We start from the raw sequence: 17,717 nt of genomic DNA, 5'->3' as shown, positions 1-17,717 counted from the left end.
CTTTGTCCCTGAGCCAATTCCCCATCCATAAAATATGGGGACTATAGCATCAACTGTTTGGATTAGGGGAGTAATATATGTGTTTAAATTGAAACACTCAGCAACCCTGGAAAATAATTACACAGAAAGAGCAGTATTTCTCTGAAAATAATATATTGTGGCAACTGGTTGAACCCCCAGGACTGGAGTGTTTAAAACTAGAGAGATCAACATAGGAAACCCAGCAAATTATCTCATTATGGTCTTTTCATACCTGAAGAGGGCCTGCAAGAAACCTGAGGAGGAACATGGGCATGTAATGACAGGCCAAGGAGGAATGGCTTTAAACTGAAAAAGAGTAGGTTTAGACTGGGTATTAGGAAGAAATTCTTGATTGTGAGGGTGATGAGGCACTGGCACAGGTTGCTCAGAGTTGCTGTGGCTGCCCCATCCCTGTAAGTGTCCAAGGCCAGGTTGGACAAGGCTTGGAACAACCTGGGCTTGGTGAAGGTGTCCCTGCCCAGGAGAGGGGACTTGGAATAAGATGGTTTTTAAGGTCCCTCCCAACCCAAACCAGTCTGAGTTTCTCTGCCCTTAATGAACAGTGGAGAGGTATTGACTGGCTTTTTCCATCTCTTAGCACTGCAGTTCAGAATGTTGCTGCTTGTAGACACAGTAACTTTTTCTTTTCATTAGCCCTGGCTTTTCTGGCCACACAAGCAACGGCTTGTGTGAAAATTCCAGCAGAAGGCGTCTCCACCAAGTACAAATAAGGATACTGTCAGCAGCACCAGCATGTGCCTTTTCACACTGTCCTGCTGGCTGCTCCTGCCGACTCTGATGGATCTGCTCTGCCCATGAGAGCACACTCTGGCTTTGATTTTCCTTCACCTCTGTTTCTGCAGTGTGGGGAGGCTGCCAGGCAGCAGAGGAGATGTTTTATTGTGAGATGGGTGCCATTAATTCATTGCAAATGGGTAAGGCAGCTCTTGGGTTGGGAACTGGTATAAATTATTGCTAGCATGATGTTGATTCAGACAGATGAGCAGTGGGAGCTGGGATTGCTTTTAAAGCAGACACAGAGGGGTTATGTAAAGACTTGAAAACCCGTAATGGAAGAGGAATGAACCTGCTGATCCAAAAGAATTGCAGATTTATAACCTAGAACCAACTTCTGCAGGTACCTTCAAGGAGTGTCACAAAGATGGTGACACTTTGTCTCCAGATCAAGTCCTGGCTGGCATGGAATCTATGTGGCGATGTTTGAGTTGAACCCCAGGGTGCGTGGCTGAGCAAGGCTTGCCATCTAAAAAGTTACAGCTCTGCCTGTGCTTCTCAGATGCTCAGCCCAAGTTGCTATAGAGTTTTATAATATGGATAAATACCCACATTTCAACACTGACTACTACCCCCTGAGAGACTGAAAGTCCTTAGAGGTCCCCAGAGCGACTCATCTCCTCTCTTGCAGATGATCCAAGCTCATTTCTCATGTGCATTTTTAAGTGCAGGGTTCCTGACTATGAGGTGTGTGAACACTTTTATTGAAGCTGTTTCTTCCCCTCTTGATCCATCACTCATTCTACTGACTGAGTTGCTTTAACTTCTCTGCTCGATTGCATGGAGCAGGACAAGTGCCAACCCTTCCCTGCCAGGATTTCTGTGCTTAATATTGAGATAAGACTAAAATCCTTGGTACTTCTTTTCTGATGGTTTTAATAATAAATAACTTTCCTTGACACTTTTCTTCAACTCATGCCATGCTTTGTGTCAGATGCACTCCTCTCCGGAGAATTTAAGGAGGGCATTTCAAAGGAACCAGATGTTTAATCTTACTTGTGGAGTTGGCTGCCACACAGGAGCTAACTGGAAATTGTGAGGTATTTTACACTTGAGAAATGCTTTCCATTTCACAGTCTTTCTAAATCAAAAGAAAGCTGTGTATCGGCTGAGCATCATATAAACTAGAAAAAGAGCAGAATTGCTGCGTGCTATCTCTCTGTGTACTCATTGCAAAGATGGGCCTTTCCTGGCAAAGTGTACTCGAGATGTTCATGGAGTCCACAGAGAAAAATGATCCCTTGAAGTGGAAAAATCCAAGTTTGTGTGCTGTAGACATCCTGTGCTGCTCTAAGTTGCTTCCAGAGTTTTAAAGGTATTTACTTGCCGATGTGAAGAAAAGCACCTCTTGGAATTTTCCAAAGTACCAAAGTGTGTGCTAGTCACAGGTGTTAAGCACGTGCCTGCTTTTGGGAATCTCACAGCCACCTCTGTTGTAAGGCACCAAATGACTACCTGATAGTGTTCTTATGTCCTCAGCCACCCCAAAGAGGTAACAGCACAGCCCTACTCCATAAGGTGCTGTGACAATAATACTCTCTATCAATGCTTCTCCTTGAATACTTCTCCATCTCTGCTCTTCCTTGGGATACTGTTGACCAGTTGCTGACTGATTTTGCAATAGTTTGCTTTACCTGGCTCCTCCCCTGGTCCTGTAGGTAGCATTCAGGTGGTGGTGGCACAGATGCCAAGATGGAAAAACCATATCTCAGTTCTCTGGGCGTGCTTAGGAGCACCCAGAGATGATGGTGTTTCTTTCCCCTGCTTCACTCAAATGTTTAAGTGTTGGGTAGTGTCACTTTTTCTATGAAAGATGCAGGTTCATCCAGCCTGTCTTGTGCCCTGGAGATGGTTGTGAATGCTGAGAGGTAAAAGAGATATTTATGAAGAAGAGTAAGTCTGAAACATGAAAGCTTTTTGCTTCATTTTCTTCACTGGATGCCTATCAACAGGTTTTTGGGATGTAGTTTGGGTGAAAAGTTTATAAAGGAAAATGTCCTGTGTCTTTTAAATACTTATCACGTCCTGAGTCTGAGATACAGCAATAGGACTCTTTATTTTTGGAGGGTGCTGAGCCCTATGCGCTCTGCCTCCTTTTGGATGCCTCAAATTCATCACCCAGAGCTGCAGTTCTCCCTGGTTGTGGTTTGCAGGATAATCTCTGTTCTACTCACCCCCTCTCCAGACTTTCTGATATTTCCCTGGCACAGGTATCCCCCTCATTCCTGTCTGGTTCCTACCAGGGGATGTGTTTTTTTGCTGCCTTCCAACTGTTGCCAGTTCAGGTTTCACTAGAAACCTCTGTGCCAGCTCTTTGATATTCAGAAGCTGAGGGGTTTTCTGTGTGTTTCTTGACCTAGCATGACTCTTAAATAATGCAAGACCTTCAGTGCTGATGTCCTGGCAGCCTAATACAGGAGGTCAGTCTGTAAATCTAGTTACAATTTTCTTTGCCTCAGCAAAGACAGTAAGTCAAACATAATGTAAACAAAGTGGTTGGATCACTTCACCCACCAGTAATGTGGTGGGTGATGCAGGCAAATTTAATGGATGCGATTAAATCTCCTGTTCCAGTCTGGCAGCTGATTAGCTGCAGGGGGCAGGCAGGAATTTCCTTTCTGATCCAGAGTTTCCCTCTTTCCAAGTTCTCCTTCAAGCTTCTGCCAAGCATCTCAAAGTGCTTTGCATTTTTAATTGTATTTCTTCACGCCCCTGTGAGGGTGGAGATGAGAGATAGCATGATCCCAAGTGGAGCCCTCGGGAAACTGAGGCACTAAGAGGGGGAAGCCTGCTTGAAATGAGAGAGGAAGGTGGCCTTAGACTTGGAGAAAGGGGAAATGGGCATCCTAGAAATCTTCTCTTGAAGCTCATGTGAGTCTTCTGAACTTGTGCCTAGTGCTCAACAGTCTGTGTCTAAAGAACCCTAAAGTCTTGGTTGTCTGCTAGGCATTAATGTATAGTCACTGACAGGAAAAATAAATCTTTCTCCTGCGGAAATTTTAATTTATTTTTGTCTTTCGTCACTCAATTCCTCTACTTTCTGAAGAGAATGACCTGTATACATATTTCTTCTCTTTGTATGGAGAAGCACTTTGCTCTGAAATAGCCTGAGGTGTTGGCTGTGGCTGAGGAAGAGAACTGGTTCAGCTCCATTCTTTGTCCCTACAGGGGAAATTAGTGAATTCACTGTGTGGATTCACCTTCAGTGGGTGTACACTGAGATAGCTACACCAGCTTTGATTTCTTTACCTGGTTATACAGCTGAAGAACTGGCCAGTAAGGAGGAGAAAACACTCCTGTTATTAGGGCATGCTTTGGTCCAAAGAAGAGACCAGAGATGTCCAAAAAATCTGTCAAATATTAATGCATCATTCCACCTGCATATTGCTCATGCTGTGGCTGACAAAACAGAGAGCAGTAGGGGTTAGCTGAGTCTTCATGTTCCTTGGGATGGTGGGAATGGGCCTTTCCCATCTTACAGCCTACAACTCAAGGGGAAACAGTGTATTTTGGATCTCACAGAGTGGGGAGGGTTTCTTACAGCAGGAACTTATTTTTGTGGTGGATTGTTTAAGCTTTATGATTTTACATGAACAGCGTCCTCTAGAGTTCAGTTTTGTGAATCTGAAGTGGACAAAAACTTCTGATGTTCAGTCTTGATCCAGCAGCTTGATGGCTGAGAGAGGCAGGATTTCAGGCATAGCTATAGCTCCCATTGCTATAGGGCATCCTGTCCAGCCTGCTGTCATGGTAGGAGCAGAGAGCTCTAACTGGAGTGCTTTGAAACCTAGAACTGAGGCCAAAGCCTGGCTTACTAACCTCTGTTTCAGTTTCTGAGATGAGTGTCTAAATAGAACATCTGAATCTGATCCTTAGCCTAGTCTCAAGGCTTAATTGTAAATAAACTGTATCTTAATTGCTTTATGGTTTCCAGCATTCTCTCATTGAATGTCTCTGTGCTGTCATTTGGAGAGCATTCATCATAGTGGAAAATCAGTGTCTGTTTGGGCTGCATGTGGTATAATTAACTATCAGCTGAGCCTGTAGCATGACGTGACAATTCTTATTCTGACCAGCTGAAATAACTCACTCTAACAACTGTGCTCTTCTTGCTCCTCTCTTTCAGTTCCCAAGAAGCTTCTGCATGAAACTCAGGCAGGACCAACCAATCAACAAGGGCATCAGAAGTCACATTTTCCACTGCAGCCAAGAGTGTTTGACCCCAATGTTATAGAGGACGGTGTGCTCCTTTCGGATGTCTCTCCTTCCAACATAGAGCCAGCTCTCCCAGGTAGCTGTGACCATTGTCATGTTGGCCAAACCTAAGGGTGTTGTGTTAACTGTTTCTTCCCATCTCCTCTTTTCTGGATTTCTGTATTGCTCCTAAATCCCATCCATGTCACAGTCAGAATGGGTTGTGACACCTTCAAGGTGTGACCAGCAATGGGCTGAAGTGAAACTGTTCAAGAAACACTGGGTTTCTTGGGATAGCAGTCATGGCCATGCCTGTTCAAACTCATCACAGAAATACTTTCCAGACCTGTTTAGTGGCAAAGGAAAAAAAAAAAAAACAACAGGGAAGAGACAGTAGATCTGCCTCATGGGACAGAGAAGTTTTCAACTGAGCTTTGAAACACAATGCTATTTTCATAAAATGCAAAGTGAAAAGATATGAATGAAGTCAGATCTTAGCCATCTCTAGGGATAGGTGAGTAGGAGGAAGGGGTGGTGTATGAATAAAGGAAAAGAACAGGTGAGCACGTGTTGGATTCCTCTGTGGTTTTGTGTTGTTTCCCAATATGCAGGAGATGGTTTATGACACTACTGAAAATCCCAGTCTGTGCTCCCAGAGATTCAGCTTGAGGGTGGGTATGGGCAGAGCTTGTCTTTGTCTACACTTCTGGCAAAGTTAATCTACAGCTTGGATAGTCAATTCAAAAATAAACAAGAACTGGCAATAACAGGTTTGTCAGTTTGGAGGTCTTACTGAAAAACTGTCAAGGAAAAGAGTTTTAAGTTAGCTCCAAATAAATATTGTGATCCTGGAGATTCTTTTAAGCAAGGAAAAATATCCTGAACTCATTTCACTCATCTAAACATTTTAACTTGTACTAATGACACCTTTTGTTTAGTTTTCACATAGTTTATTCATTCACTTTCAAAATATGCACCACTTTTCAAACAAAGATGTCATTTTGAAATTAAAACCTAGAAGAATGTTTCAAAAATAACAAAATACTTGAAAATTTCTGTAATCTCCCTTCCTGTTTTATTTCTTTTGTTAAAACTATTTGCTAACATCAGCCCTGGTATCATGAATAACCTCTCCTGTGCTTATACTGTGGTGTTGGGCAAATTTACTGCTGGCTGAAAGAATTTTGTTCAGCTTTGGTGTAAACTCACAGAGAAATCATTCAGGTAACTGGCAACAGCTAAGAAAGGGTGGTAAGGAGAAAACCAGTAGTAGTGAGCTGATTAGGCATTGAAAAGTCTCCAAAGCCAGCAGGGAGGAAAGGGAATATCTTTTAGTATGATCCTTAAAGGAATGGCAGACCAGGGAACCCCATAGTGTAGTAACACATGGCCCTTGAGAAATTGTGTGCGTTTGTTTTTTCCTTCCTGCATAAGTCCAGTCATTTTCTGCCTTCTGTGTCTGTGCTTGTACAATCCTGCCAATGATAAAACCAGTTCTGTGCAGTTCTGTGGTTTTGTGGTGCTCTTTGCTGGAGTTCAGGGTATGCAGGCCACTATTAATTTAAAAACATGTTTGATTGCATCTGTTCATTTGACAAGTTAGGAGAAAAAAAAAAAAAGGGATTCTTCTTATACCTCACATCTCGAGAGGAGTTATCCCTTACTCTGCCTCCTGAAGACACTGCTGTGGCACATGGTTTACAAGGGCTGCTCCACACCGAACAGAGTGGTGTCCCTCTGACATAGGAAATATGGATGAGATTATTTCCTGGTGGTGCCCTTCATTTTCCTCAATTGTGAAGGGATCTTACATTAACTAGCTCAGAGCCAGACCTCAGTCAGAGACATCTCGGGCAGGATTCAGTTACCCCCATACAAATGTGTCATTTGTGATCACCTGGGGTGTTCATCTGGCTTCTAGAAGGGTGGGCATTTCCCCTCTATCCCTTCTCATACCTACCAACTCTGCATGGATGTCCTCCTGACCCTGGGGTGTCTTAGATGTTTTTGTATGAGCAAATACATTGAGCTTCAAGTGTTTGCTGTGGGGAGAGCTGAATGACTCTCTGCTATCCATCAACTAATAGCAGGATTCTCTTGCCTTAGTTTAGATCCATGGTGCTACTTGAGATGCTCTGAAATATCCAAGTTTTAGGTTCAGTTTTTGGAAGTTAAATATTTACCATGCATCTCTGGATTTCCTTGGAACAGCAGTAGGGAAAAATTCGAACACTTGTACAGGCAGATTTACCAGACAGGGAGGATAAAGGAGATATTAGAGGGCATGTTAATGTGAATTTTAAAAAATTCTGAACTAAAAAATATTGTGAAATGTTGCTATTGATTTCCTGCCAAATGTGCCCTTGGACCTTCTGTGTCCATTTTGCACAAGGGGTCTGCAGTAACCTCTATTCTCCTAAAGCAAGAGGCTTTTGGGATATCTTACTCTTTGGGATATGACACCCAAGCACTCATGTTTAAACATTTTGCTTGGAGTCTAGTCATTAACACCGTGGTAACCTTGAACATTTGGCTTTCCCAAGGCCATGCAGCTATGCAGTGGCAGAGGTGCAGCTGTGCCCACATTCCTTGGGGCTGATCCCTCACAGTGACACCTGGACATCCATCCCCGCTGGTTCTCCTCCAGGCAGATCAGGAGTTGGCATCACTGCACACACATTCCTGCCCTCAGTCCCTCTCCATCCAGTATTACCTGTTCTCTTTGACACCCCTCACTTTCTGTTACTGCTTCCTTGGGCTGAGCTGCTTCCTGGCACCCACAGCAGGAAGCTGAAGGTGATGTCTCACTCTGCTGGGTTTGCAGGGAAAGGAGATGGATCAAGCAGCCAAGGAACAGAGACCATCTCACATCACCACTCCTGACAGAATGCCTTTGCTGCATGGCACTGATGGCATCATTGGAGATGGAGCTGGCAGTGTCCTGAATTTAATACCTGCAGATAAGCAGAAGCCAGGTGCAAGTCTGTGATTTTACAGAGTGGTGCTTGCTTTTGGCCAGAGCTAGACACCCAGAGAAGGGAGCCTGGAAATCTATAATAGCTACAGTTAAAAACTCACATGGATGATGGAACTGGATCCTGTGCATTGACTTTTTCCTGTGTTGAAAACAATTACTCTTCTGTGAGTAGTGGGGGTGTCTTCCTGCAGATCAAGGTGTGGGGAGCCCTCAACAGCGAGCTGATAAGGTCTGAAAGGGTCTCTTTGAGCCTCCTGGAATGAACTGCCTCCTTAGCTCTAGTCCTCAACAAATAAAATCAAATCATTAACCCATGTTCACTCACCTCTCCAGAGCGGAAATGGTGTCTGGGTGAAACACAATACGAGCAGGCTTCTGAAGGAAGTCATAAACTCAGGTCTGCCCTTCCCCACCAAGGTTGGAGAGAAAGCACGTCTGTTTGCCAGCTGTGGATGGATCACTACAGCACCACACCAGCAGAGGGTTGTGGGCCCTGCCTGTGTTTTCCAGTCATCCTTACAAGCTTAGCTGAACCCACTGTTGATAAAAGCTCCTTTGATTTACATAAGAGAAAAGAAACCTGATTATATATTTGCTGTAGCATAGGTGGGTGTGTTTAAGCGGTGACATGAAAGAGCAGGAGATGGGGGAGAGATGATGATGCCTGGATGCAGAGGAGGTATGTGCTCAGCTGAAGCTGCTTGAGAAGGTTTAGTTACCCCCCAAAAAGGGGCAAATTTGGGTGGCTCCCTGTCGAGCAGCTCCAAATTTCTGAACACAGATGCTGACCTGGGGATAAAGCGAGGTCGGGCTGGGTCACGTTCTACATTCCTCATTCCTCATTCCCTTTCTGTGTCAAAGCAGAGAAGAAGAAGGGGAGGTCAGCCACTTTCTACCCTGTAGACAACACTCCACTCCTGCTCCCTGTGGATGAGACAGAACCGCCGGGGCCCAGCAGCAGCAGCAGCAGCAGCAGCAGCATGGAGCCCGTGGGCGTCGGCACAGAGATGGCCCTGCTCAGCAACATCCTGGCAGCCTATGCCTTCATCACAGGTACTGTTTGCCTGGTGCCTCACACCTCCCTGAGCTCCTGCAAGCTTTTTGTAGACCCTCCTTTCACAGGTACCCGGGGATAAATCTGCCTCTCTGAACTGTTTGTGTATTTCATTCTTCTCTCAGCGAATTCTCCCTTGGAAGGCCTGACCGGGGCAGCTCTAGCAGGCAGTATATAACTGAGTTTATTGTGCACTGCTTTCCACTGGCTCTGCTCTCATCTGCAGTTAAACACAATGTAATCTTACATGTGGTATTATTCCTAATGCTTCATTTTCTTGGAGATCAAAGCCTGGCTCATTAGGGAGGCAAGTTTGTTGTCCTGTAATTTGGAAAATAAGCAGCACTCAAATCTTTACACTGCTTAAGAGAATTTGGCTTATCTTCAGTAGAAGTGTGAAGATGAAGTAACTTGAGAGTCTACTTAATTGTACATTTAAATCTACTTTAGAGTGAGATTTCCTTGGATCACAGTTTATCTTTCACCCACGTGTATCTTTCAAGTAACGGGGGAGCAGTCTTCAAAAAAATTCAAGTTAAAAGGTGAATGAAAAGTGACAGAACCAGGGGGAATGCCTTTAAACTGAAAGAGAATGGGTTTAGATTAGATATTAGAAAGAAATTCTTTACTGTGAGGATGGTGAGACACTGGCACAGGTGGCCCAGAGAGGTTGTGGCTGCCCCATTCCTGGAAGTGTTCAAGGCCATATTAACTAAATCTCCAGAATTTGTGAGCTGCTTTTTCATGTCTGCCAGCTCATTCAGTCTTGCTAATTCATTAAACAGTGTGCATTCTTGCTGCCATGCTCTTGCTCTTGCTGAGATGCCCCCATGCTGCTAATCCAAGTATTTGGATTTGAAGCAGCTAACTTGGGCTTTGCACTTTGGAACCACTGAATAGATTAATGAGAGTGTTTCTGCATATTATTTAGTAAAGGATTCTTCTAAAAGGACCATGAAAGGTTATACAAATTTCTGCTCTTCTACACATCCAGTGCTGTCATCAGGATGCATTTTTTCATGACAGCCCTCAGAGTCAGGCAGATTAAATGGAATTAGTAGAGTTCTTCACAGAAGATAGCTGAGTAGGATAGATTTGTTTTCTTGCATGGGTATCTCCAAGGAAAAGTTAAACAAACAGGCTTTAAAGGAGTCTTCTGTCTATCCCACTTCTTCCCCCTTACCTACAGCTACCAGTTTTAACATGAGAATACCTACCTTCCTATCCCTACTATAAAACAAAATGCTGTTAATATTGTGTTCCCCATCTGAACAGTAATGGGCAGAGAAAGCTGTAGGATTAATGGTCCAGGATATTTGGAACTGTGATTCAGGGCTGCTGACAATGCTCCATGGACTTTGCTTCCACTGACCATAGCAGAGGTCTTGGACTCTATGTTGGTTTTGGGGCACAAAGTGTTGATTCATCCCTGTCACAAGGTGTCAGCCTTGGCAGGAGCCTCCAGATTTTACTGCAGCACAAACAGCTTTAACTGTCCTGTTGCTCTGGGATTTGTCTGCCCTGTCTTCGCATGGTTTCCTTGCGTGGTGTTCACATCCACTGGATGTCAAATAGGTAAACTCAGATCTCAAGACTTTGGTTTCATATGCTGAGTTCAGGACTTATGTTTTCCAATATGTATCATGGAACCATAGAATGTTTTAGTTGGAAGAGCCCTTAAGGATCAGCTGGTTCCCATGTTCCTCACCATGGCTGTTAGATGGGTTTCAGTCTCAGTGACATATATGTCCAGTTTGTTATTTATTATAAAAATATTTGATGACTGACCCGTGGATTGAAACAGCAGATGTCCTAAACCATCTTTATCTGCTGCATGTAATTTAGCCTCTGCTTTTAGTTGAAATGATGGATTTGTCATGATTTATTTCGTTATATGTGAGTATGGAGATGTTTTGGCTTATGACTTCAAAGACAAACTGTGTCACAAGACACAAATATAATTTACATAAAACTAGAGCACTGCTAAGCCATCCCTCTTCATAATGCATTTTTTGAACAGCAAAGCAGTTGAATTTTTTTTTTTTTTTTGTGCCTCCCTGAGTTTGGGGCCCTGAAGGCAGCTCAAGCCACAGCTGATGTCCATAGAAGATCCATTATAGTGGCTCAGGAAAGTCAAGGTATTGAGCAGCCAGGGAGGGCTGGTTCTGGGTCACACATCTTCCCACTGCTCCTGACCACAGTCTGGTGCCAAAGAGAAACAGCAGTGCAAGAGCTGCTCTGTTCCATGACACTGACAACATCCCTCAGGTGCTCTCTGCAGACTGAAAGTGCTGCATTCAGGGCTTTCCTGTGCTGATGAGCTGTCTCAGAATAGGAGTTTGCAAAAGAAAATTGTAAATAGGCAGGGGCAATATAAAAAAGTGCTTTTTCTCTTGGGGCAGAGGGTGGTGGGTACTCTCAGATCCACTGCAGGGAAATGAAGCTGTGGGTTTTTGCTATTTCATGGGTAAAGTGCAGGCTTGAAAGGATGATCCTCTCTATTGCCTTTCCTCTCTCCTGGCAGCAGGGTGTTTTTTAGCCTGGGGAGAGCATCCACAAATAGTGGAATCCCTTCTGTGCTCAACGGTGTTCAAATTTTGTGCACAAAATGGCAGTTTTTGGGTGGGCAGCTGCAGGTGAAGAGTGTGCAGACTCAGTCACTCACACATGCAGAATCTTACAGTGCACAGAGAAGTGCCAGTATTAGCAAAAGCCTCTGTGCTCATTTCCACCATCTTTTGGACTGATATTCCCACATAAGAGCTGGGAATCTTCCTATGGACAGCTGAATAGTAAAAATCACAGCAGGAAGCAAAAGAGTCCTGATTTGCAGCTGTCATGGTTAAGTATCAGAGCCGGTTAGGTGTCAGTCTCATCACAAATTCCAGAACCTATTTCTTCAGAAACAGGGAGAAAGTGTGAATAATGTCAATGAGGAATGAAATTAGTAGCTGATCCAACAGATAAATATTATTTAGAGCTTAGTCTTGCAAAAGACTCAGAGACACTCTTTATTTGAAAGCTGATTTTCTTTATAAAATTAGGTTTTTAATTAGAGGCTATCTCTGCCTACAAACCTCAGACATGTAATTTGTTGTGGTCCTGTTCCTGAATGTTTGGAAAGTCTTCACCAGTCTCAGTGACAGCTGGAACTGCCCTTGCAGTCACAGACTATCCAGACCAGAAATGTCCCTCATGATTATATAAATATTAAACATTCAAAATGTATCAGAGCTCTTCCAGTGCCTCCTTTTGGACAGGAGACTTATCCAGTTTTTGACACTACATTTAGGATGAAGCAGTTGGAGGGAGACCTCCACAAATTCCTGTTTTATTCTTCTTTCATAAGCAAAGCTTTGCCGCCAAGTTATTAACAAGGGCCTTCCAAAATACAGCCCAGGGGAGATCATTCCAAATTTTAGACTGGTTGGCCTGAGCCTTATTAATAAGGGGCTCCTGGAGAGCTTCCTCTGTTCTGTCAGGGGATTTCAGCAGCCTGTGGGGCTGACTGCAAATTCCCTAGAAGATATTGCTCCTACTGTTTGTCTGGCCATGCTTAGTGCTGAACCTTTTACTGGGGGCCCTCTGAAATTTTCCTCCCCACAGAATGCATGAAGCCATTACAGGAAGCCAGCAGTGTTAATGCCTAGATTGTTTTTTATTTATTGAAACAATTTATTATAATAGCAATAACAGCCTTGGCCTGGGGCATTTCCTGGGGAATTAATGGCAGTCTGGGCTGATGCTCCCAGCAGATTGCTAGACCTCAGGAAACAAGCTCCATAATTGATGCTGGTTTGGTTGGAAAAATAAAATAAAATGTGTTTTTAATTTTTTGTCCAGTTTGAGTACCTAGAAAATAGTGGCTTTTGTGTAGAGGGTTATGTAGAGCATATATCTTTTGTCTGCATGGACTAATTTTAGGGTTAAATCAGTGACATTTTTATCAATCCTTCCACTCCAGAGAGAGAAATACAAGGAAGGAAAAATGTAGCCCCAGCCAAAGAGATTGGCAGAAACTGGGTTCTGCTAGAAGCTGGGAGATGTCATCTACAGCATTGGAAGAAAAAGCTTCAGTGGTCAAAATCTATGTTTTAATGAGTGTAAACACACATAAGCACACAAGAATGCATATCAAAATTGTGCTAACTCCTGATACTCATGCCAATACACATTAAAAGAACTTTTTTCCCAGTATAATGAGTGTTTTGAGAAGTTTCGCTGTTGATGTGATGAATCTGAGCCACCTTCAAGCTTTTGGAAGCTGCTGAGCATCCATTTGTCTCAAAATCACCAATCAGCCATCAAACCCCCAAAGCTAGGCTATTGCTGACTTGGCTACTTTAAGTGAGAAAAAGCAGAGCCTGTGGTTTTTAGCTTAAGTTGCTCTTTCTGCTGTGAAAAAAAAAAAAAAAAAGAGATGCTGCTGTGCAAGTGGATTGTATGTACGATAAATGTCAAGACTGCAGCTGAACACAGGGTTACATCTCTGTGAGAAAGTCCACTCAGTGTCTCAGATGTTGACAGAGTAGCTGTAGGAGCTCATAAATGCCACTGGAGCCCAAAAGTTCGATTACAGCTCTTGCACTGCGTGAAGGGCTGAACGGACGAGCACAGGCAGGGGAAGAAAAATGGTTGCATAAGGAGCAATGGAGGTAAAATTGCTCATGTACTGGATACAGTAGCATGAAAAAAGGAGTGTGGAGGAAAAAGGAAAGGCAAGACAAGGGCAAAATTGGGGGCAGAGAATCCACATGTGTCTGTGTCTCAGGCTCCAATCTATGTTTTTTTAATGAGTTGCTCTAAAGGAGTGAGCAGTGGAACTAATGCAACCAAATCAAGCCCATGTGTGTGCAGGACTGGTGCTCAGGGAAGTGCTCATGGCATCCTCTCAGCCAGGCAGAGCCAAGGCAGACTGCACCCAGTGCCTTCCAGGACAAACACCCCAGTTCTGCTCATTTGCTCACACTCCCATGATCCAGGTGGTCCCAGAGCCCTTCTTAGGGCTGCCCGCAAGGGGAGCTGGGTGATTACTGTCCTCAGTTAAATTGCACATAGAGGTAAAAGTGTTATCAGGTAGGGACTCTGCTTTTCCTGTTTTTTTTTTTTCTTTACTGTTTACATAGGACTGGATGGACAGCAGCATCTTTTGCTTTTTCCTCCTACTGCACAAAGGAGGCTGCAGTTTTAATTTGAGTCTTGACCCTTGCATTCAGAGTAGCCATTGCTTCCAATGGAGGCAGGATTCCACTCAGCCAGGCTGCTGCAAGGGCCATTGGCACATTCTCCATGCCTGCTCTACTATCTTTTTTACCTTTGGAATTTTGCTGTCTTGCTTTTGTCAAAATATCTTAGTTTAAAGCCTGTGGCTTTGGTCTTACTTGACCTTCCAACTACTGCTGCATTTTGTAGAATATTTGGTTGGAAGATACCTTACAGACCATCTGAAGACCTGAAGGCCATCAGTTCTAACCCTCTGTCATGGGCCCACTGGCACATTCAGTTCAGTGTCCTGCTTGTTCTTTGCATTACAGCTAAGTTTGCAGGAGGCTGGTCCACCCTTTTCTTTTTTTTTTGACTTATCTGCTGCACTTTCCTTATCTTTCTTTGTCCTGTCTTCAGCCTGATTTTTTCCCCATGTCATCCACACCAACCACTCTTGGATCAGTCTAATGATTTATTAGCCAATTTTCAGACTGTCTTGACATCTTCTTCCACTTTGGCTCATCAGTCACCTCTGAGATTCATTTGGAAGAGAAGTGAAGAGCACAAAGGCATTTAATCTCTTTAACTGCTCCATGAGCACCTACAGGCCCGGAACTACAGGCTGCTTAGAACAGCACAAGCCAGTGTTTGGGCTCTGACCATGTAGTCAAAGAATAATTTAGATTGGAAGAGGCCTCTGCAGGTCACCAGGTCCAATCCCCTGGTCAGAGCATGGCTAACTTCTAATTTAGAGCCAGCTTTGAAATTAGAGCAGGGTCTTTCCCTCGAGTTTTGAACATCTCCAAATAGTTTCCAGTTCACCTTTGACAAACTTTGCTTTAGGAGATTGGCTGGAAAGGGCACTTCTAAAAGCACAGTGCAGAGAAGTGAAGCCTTTTAGCTACAGAGATCTTTTGGGGTCAAATGTCAGGGTCTCAGCTGGCAGAAGCTGTTACAGATCCATCTCTGGGTTCAAGGGAGTAAAACTCATCTGAGGAACTGACTCCATCCTTGAGCTCAAGAGACTCAGCAGACACTGCAGAGTAGAGCTGGCCTTGACACTTCTGCTCAGTTCACCTTTACTCATTTAGTGCACCAATAAACTAGGATGATTCAGCCCAGGGGAATGGCAGTAACACCATTTATCATAATTACACATCTAAGTAGTCCCATGAACCAAAAAAAAAGCTAAAAAAAAATTAAGGAGGTGGTACATAAACAAGATGACCTAGTTTGAAAGGCATTGTGGATCCTTTGGAGTCTCATTATATCACCTCAGAAATGTGGTTGTGCAGGACTCATCCTGTTGGTGCACTGACTCCAGTTCTGCCTGTGGAGCACAGGTAGATATTTTGGTGGTCTGGGCAGGGAGCCAGCACTCTTGCCTTAGATAAGCAAATGAAGTCTATGAATAAATAATGTGCATTTTTGCCATGCTGCCAAGCCTTCCATTTCAGCTGGGCCACAGCACAGGGCACATAAAGTTTTGCAATCATCCTTATGCCTGGTGTGCAGGCAGAGGATGCGACAGTAAGATGCACTTACCGGCAGCTGGCTGTGCAGCAACCCTGTGGGAATCAGATTTAATTCTGGGGGCTGCTCCCTTCCTTTCCAGACAACTCCAAAACACAACTGCAGCAAACCCACATTCTCCATGTGGGCAAATGCCTTGGCAGCAAATCCAGGGTTTAAATTCCTGATTGCCCTGGGGGGAGGAGAGAGGAGGGCATGGAAGTAAAAGCGGCCATTGGAAACTCGGCCCCTCCAGAAAGTGTTGTGGTGTGTGCACGGAGGGGCCGCGTGTGTTCTGCTCTTTAAAGGGTTCTTTTCCTCCATCATTTCCCTTCTCCCTGCAGAAAACCCCGAGCGGGCTGCGCTGTATTTCGTGTCCGGAGTGTGCATTGGACTCGTGCTGACCCTGCTGGCCCTGGTGCTCCGGGTGTCCTGCCGGACGGACTGCAAGCGCTCCTCCTCCAAAAAACCTCCCCGGGAGCGGGAGAGCGACAGCGACAGCAGCGACAGTGACGACGACTCGGACACCACGTCGGACCTGTCCGCCCGCAGGCACCGCAGGTTCGAGAGGACTTTGAACATGAACGTGTTCACCTCGGCGGAGGAGCTGGAGCGGGCGCAGCGGCTGGAGGAGCGGGAGCGCATCATCCGCGAGATCTGGATGAACGGGCAGCCCGACATTCCCGGCACCAGGAGCCTCAACCGCTACTACTGAGCCATGGGGGCTCCGTGCTCCTGCCCTGCTCCCCGGGGCTGCCCCACACCTCGGGGAGGAGAGGGAGGGGACAATACAACACAGACATCTCCCCTTTTCCCATCAGGTGTGCCACCTGGAGTGCGTGGATGGACAGCCGTGATGATTCCCCAGATCTCTCCCTGACATGTTGGTATCACCCCTCTTCCTGGACACTTTCTGGTTTCAAAGAAGTGAGTGCCAACTTGCCAACTTCATTTCCGAGCAGCAGGAAGGGAGGAGACAATGGCAGCTCTCCCGTGTGGGATGTGGCATTGGGCACATCCTGGTGTGAGTGCTCCTTTCTTGGCTGGACAAGGAGGCTCTCCAGGATCTGGTCTTCATTTAGGATTTTTTGGTTTCCCTTTCCTGAGGACTGGGGAGAATTGTGAACAAAATGACAACTCTGGAAAGATGATTTGGGGGAGGTGCATCCTGACCGATTGTCTTGTGACTTCAGAAGCCATGAGATTAACCTAATTACAACCCAACAGCAAATAGGACTTGTTAAGTACTGGGGGATGGGAGGGAGGGGGATTCTTCCATCGTGAAATCATCTCGGTGCTTGGATGTTTGCCATAGCGTGTTCAGTTATTTATGGCTGTCTTTTCATCTTCCTTTTCAATGGGAACAGTTAATTTTTTTACTGACACCTCAGGGATAAAATCCTATTATTTTTTTGAGTCTGCTCTCCCTGCTGGCCCCTGTCAAACACAACCCAACCCATCTCCAACAGTGAAATTCTGGTAATATAAGAGATGTGTCAGTCACTAGTAAGAAGTTAACAACCTCAAAGAGGTTGAAAAAGATTTTCTTTTTGTTTTAAATATATATATATATATATTTGAAGATGCTGCACAGGAATGTGCCTTATTCTTTTTTGTTGTTGTTGTTGTTGTTAAACTACAGTTTTCCTATGGATAGCAATGCACAATGTTTTATATATTTTATTAAAAAAATAAAATTTAAAAAAATTCTGTGTTTACCAGAGGAAAACCAACACAGAAGAAGCCATGTCTGACAACAAAATGGGTAATAAATGCTAAATAAACTCTGGTTTCCTTCAATACAATTGAATTTGCATCCTCACTTTTGGCATAGGTGTTGCTTGAGGGAGAACTCTGGAAGAGTGGCACACCTCTGCAAGCAATCAAGGCTGATGTTTTCTGCATGCGGGGAACTGGCAGCACCTTTTTTTTCAGCTGCGGCCCATCTGTCAACTTGTG

At 44.5% G+C, this 17,717-nt stretch overlaps 1 protein-coding gene across 1 annotated transcript in view; it reads left to right on the top strand.

Moving 5' to 3' along the window:
• LOC136554032 (protein eva-1 homolog C-like) overlaps positions 1-17,266 on the top strand; it is a 202,808-nt gene extending 185,542 nt beyond the window's left edge. Inside the window, exons 6-8 of the mRNA XM_066545826.1 lie at positions 4,943-5,107; positions 8,849-9,040; positions 16,103-17,266. Coding sequence (XP_066401923.1) covers positions 4,943-5,107; positions 8,849-9,040; positions 16,103-16,473 — 728 coding nt within the window. The 3' untranslated portion in view covers positions 16,474-17,266. The remainder of the gene's footprint in view (positions 1-4,942; positions 5,108-8,848; positions 9,041-16,102) is intronic.
• Positions 17,267-17,717: the final 451 nt, after the last annotated feature.

The sequence above is a fragment of the Molothrus aeneus genome, chromosome 3, assembly GCF_037042795.1.
Source record: "Molothrus aeneus isolate 106 chromosome 3, BPBGC_Maene_1.0, whole genome shotgun sequence".
NCBI lineage: Eukaryota > Metazoa > Chordata > Aves > Passeriformes > Icteridae > Molothrus > Molothrus aeneus.
The sequence above is the reverse complement of the archived record's forward strand: the minus strand, read 5'-3'. Positions and strand labels throughout refer to the sequence as shown.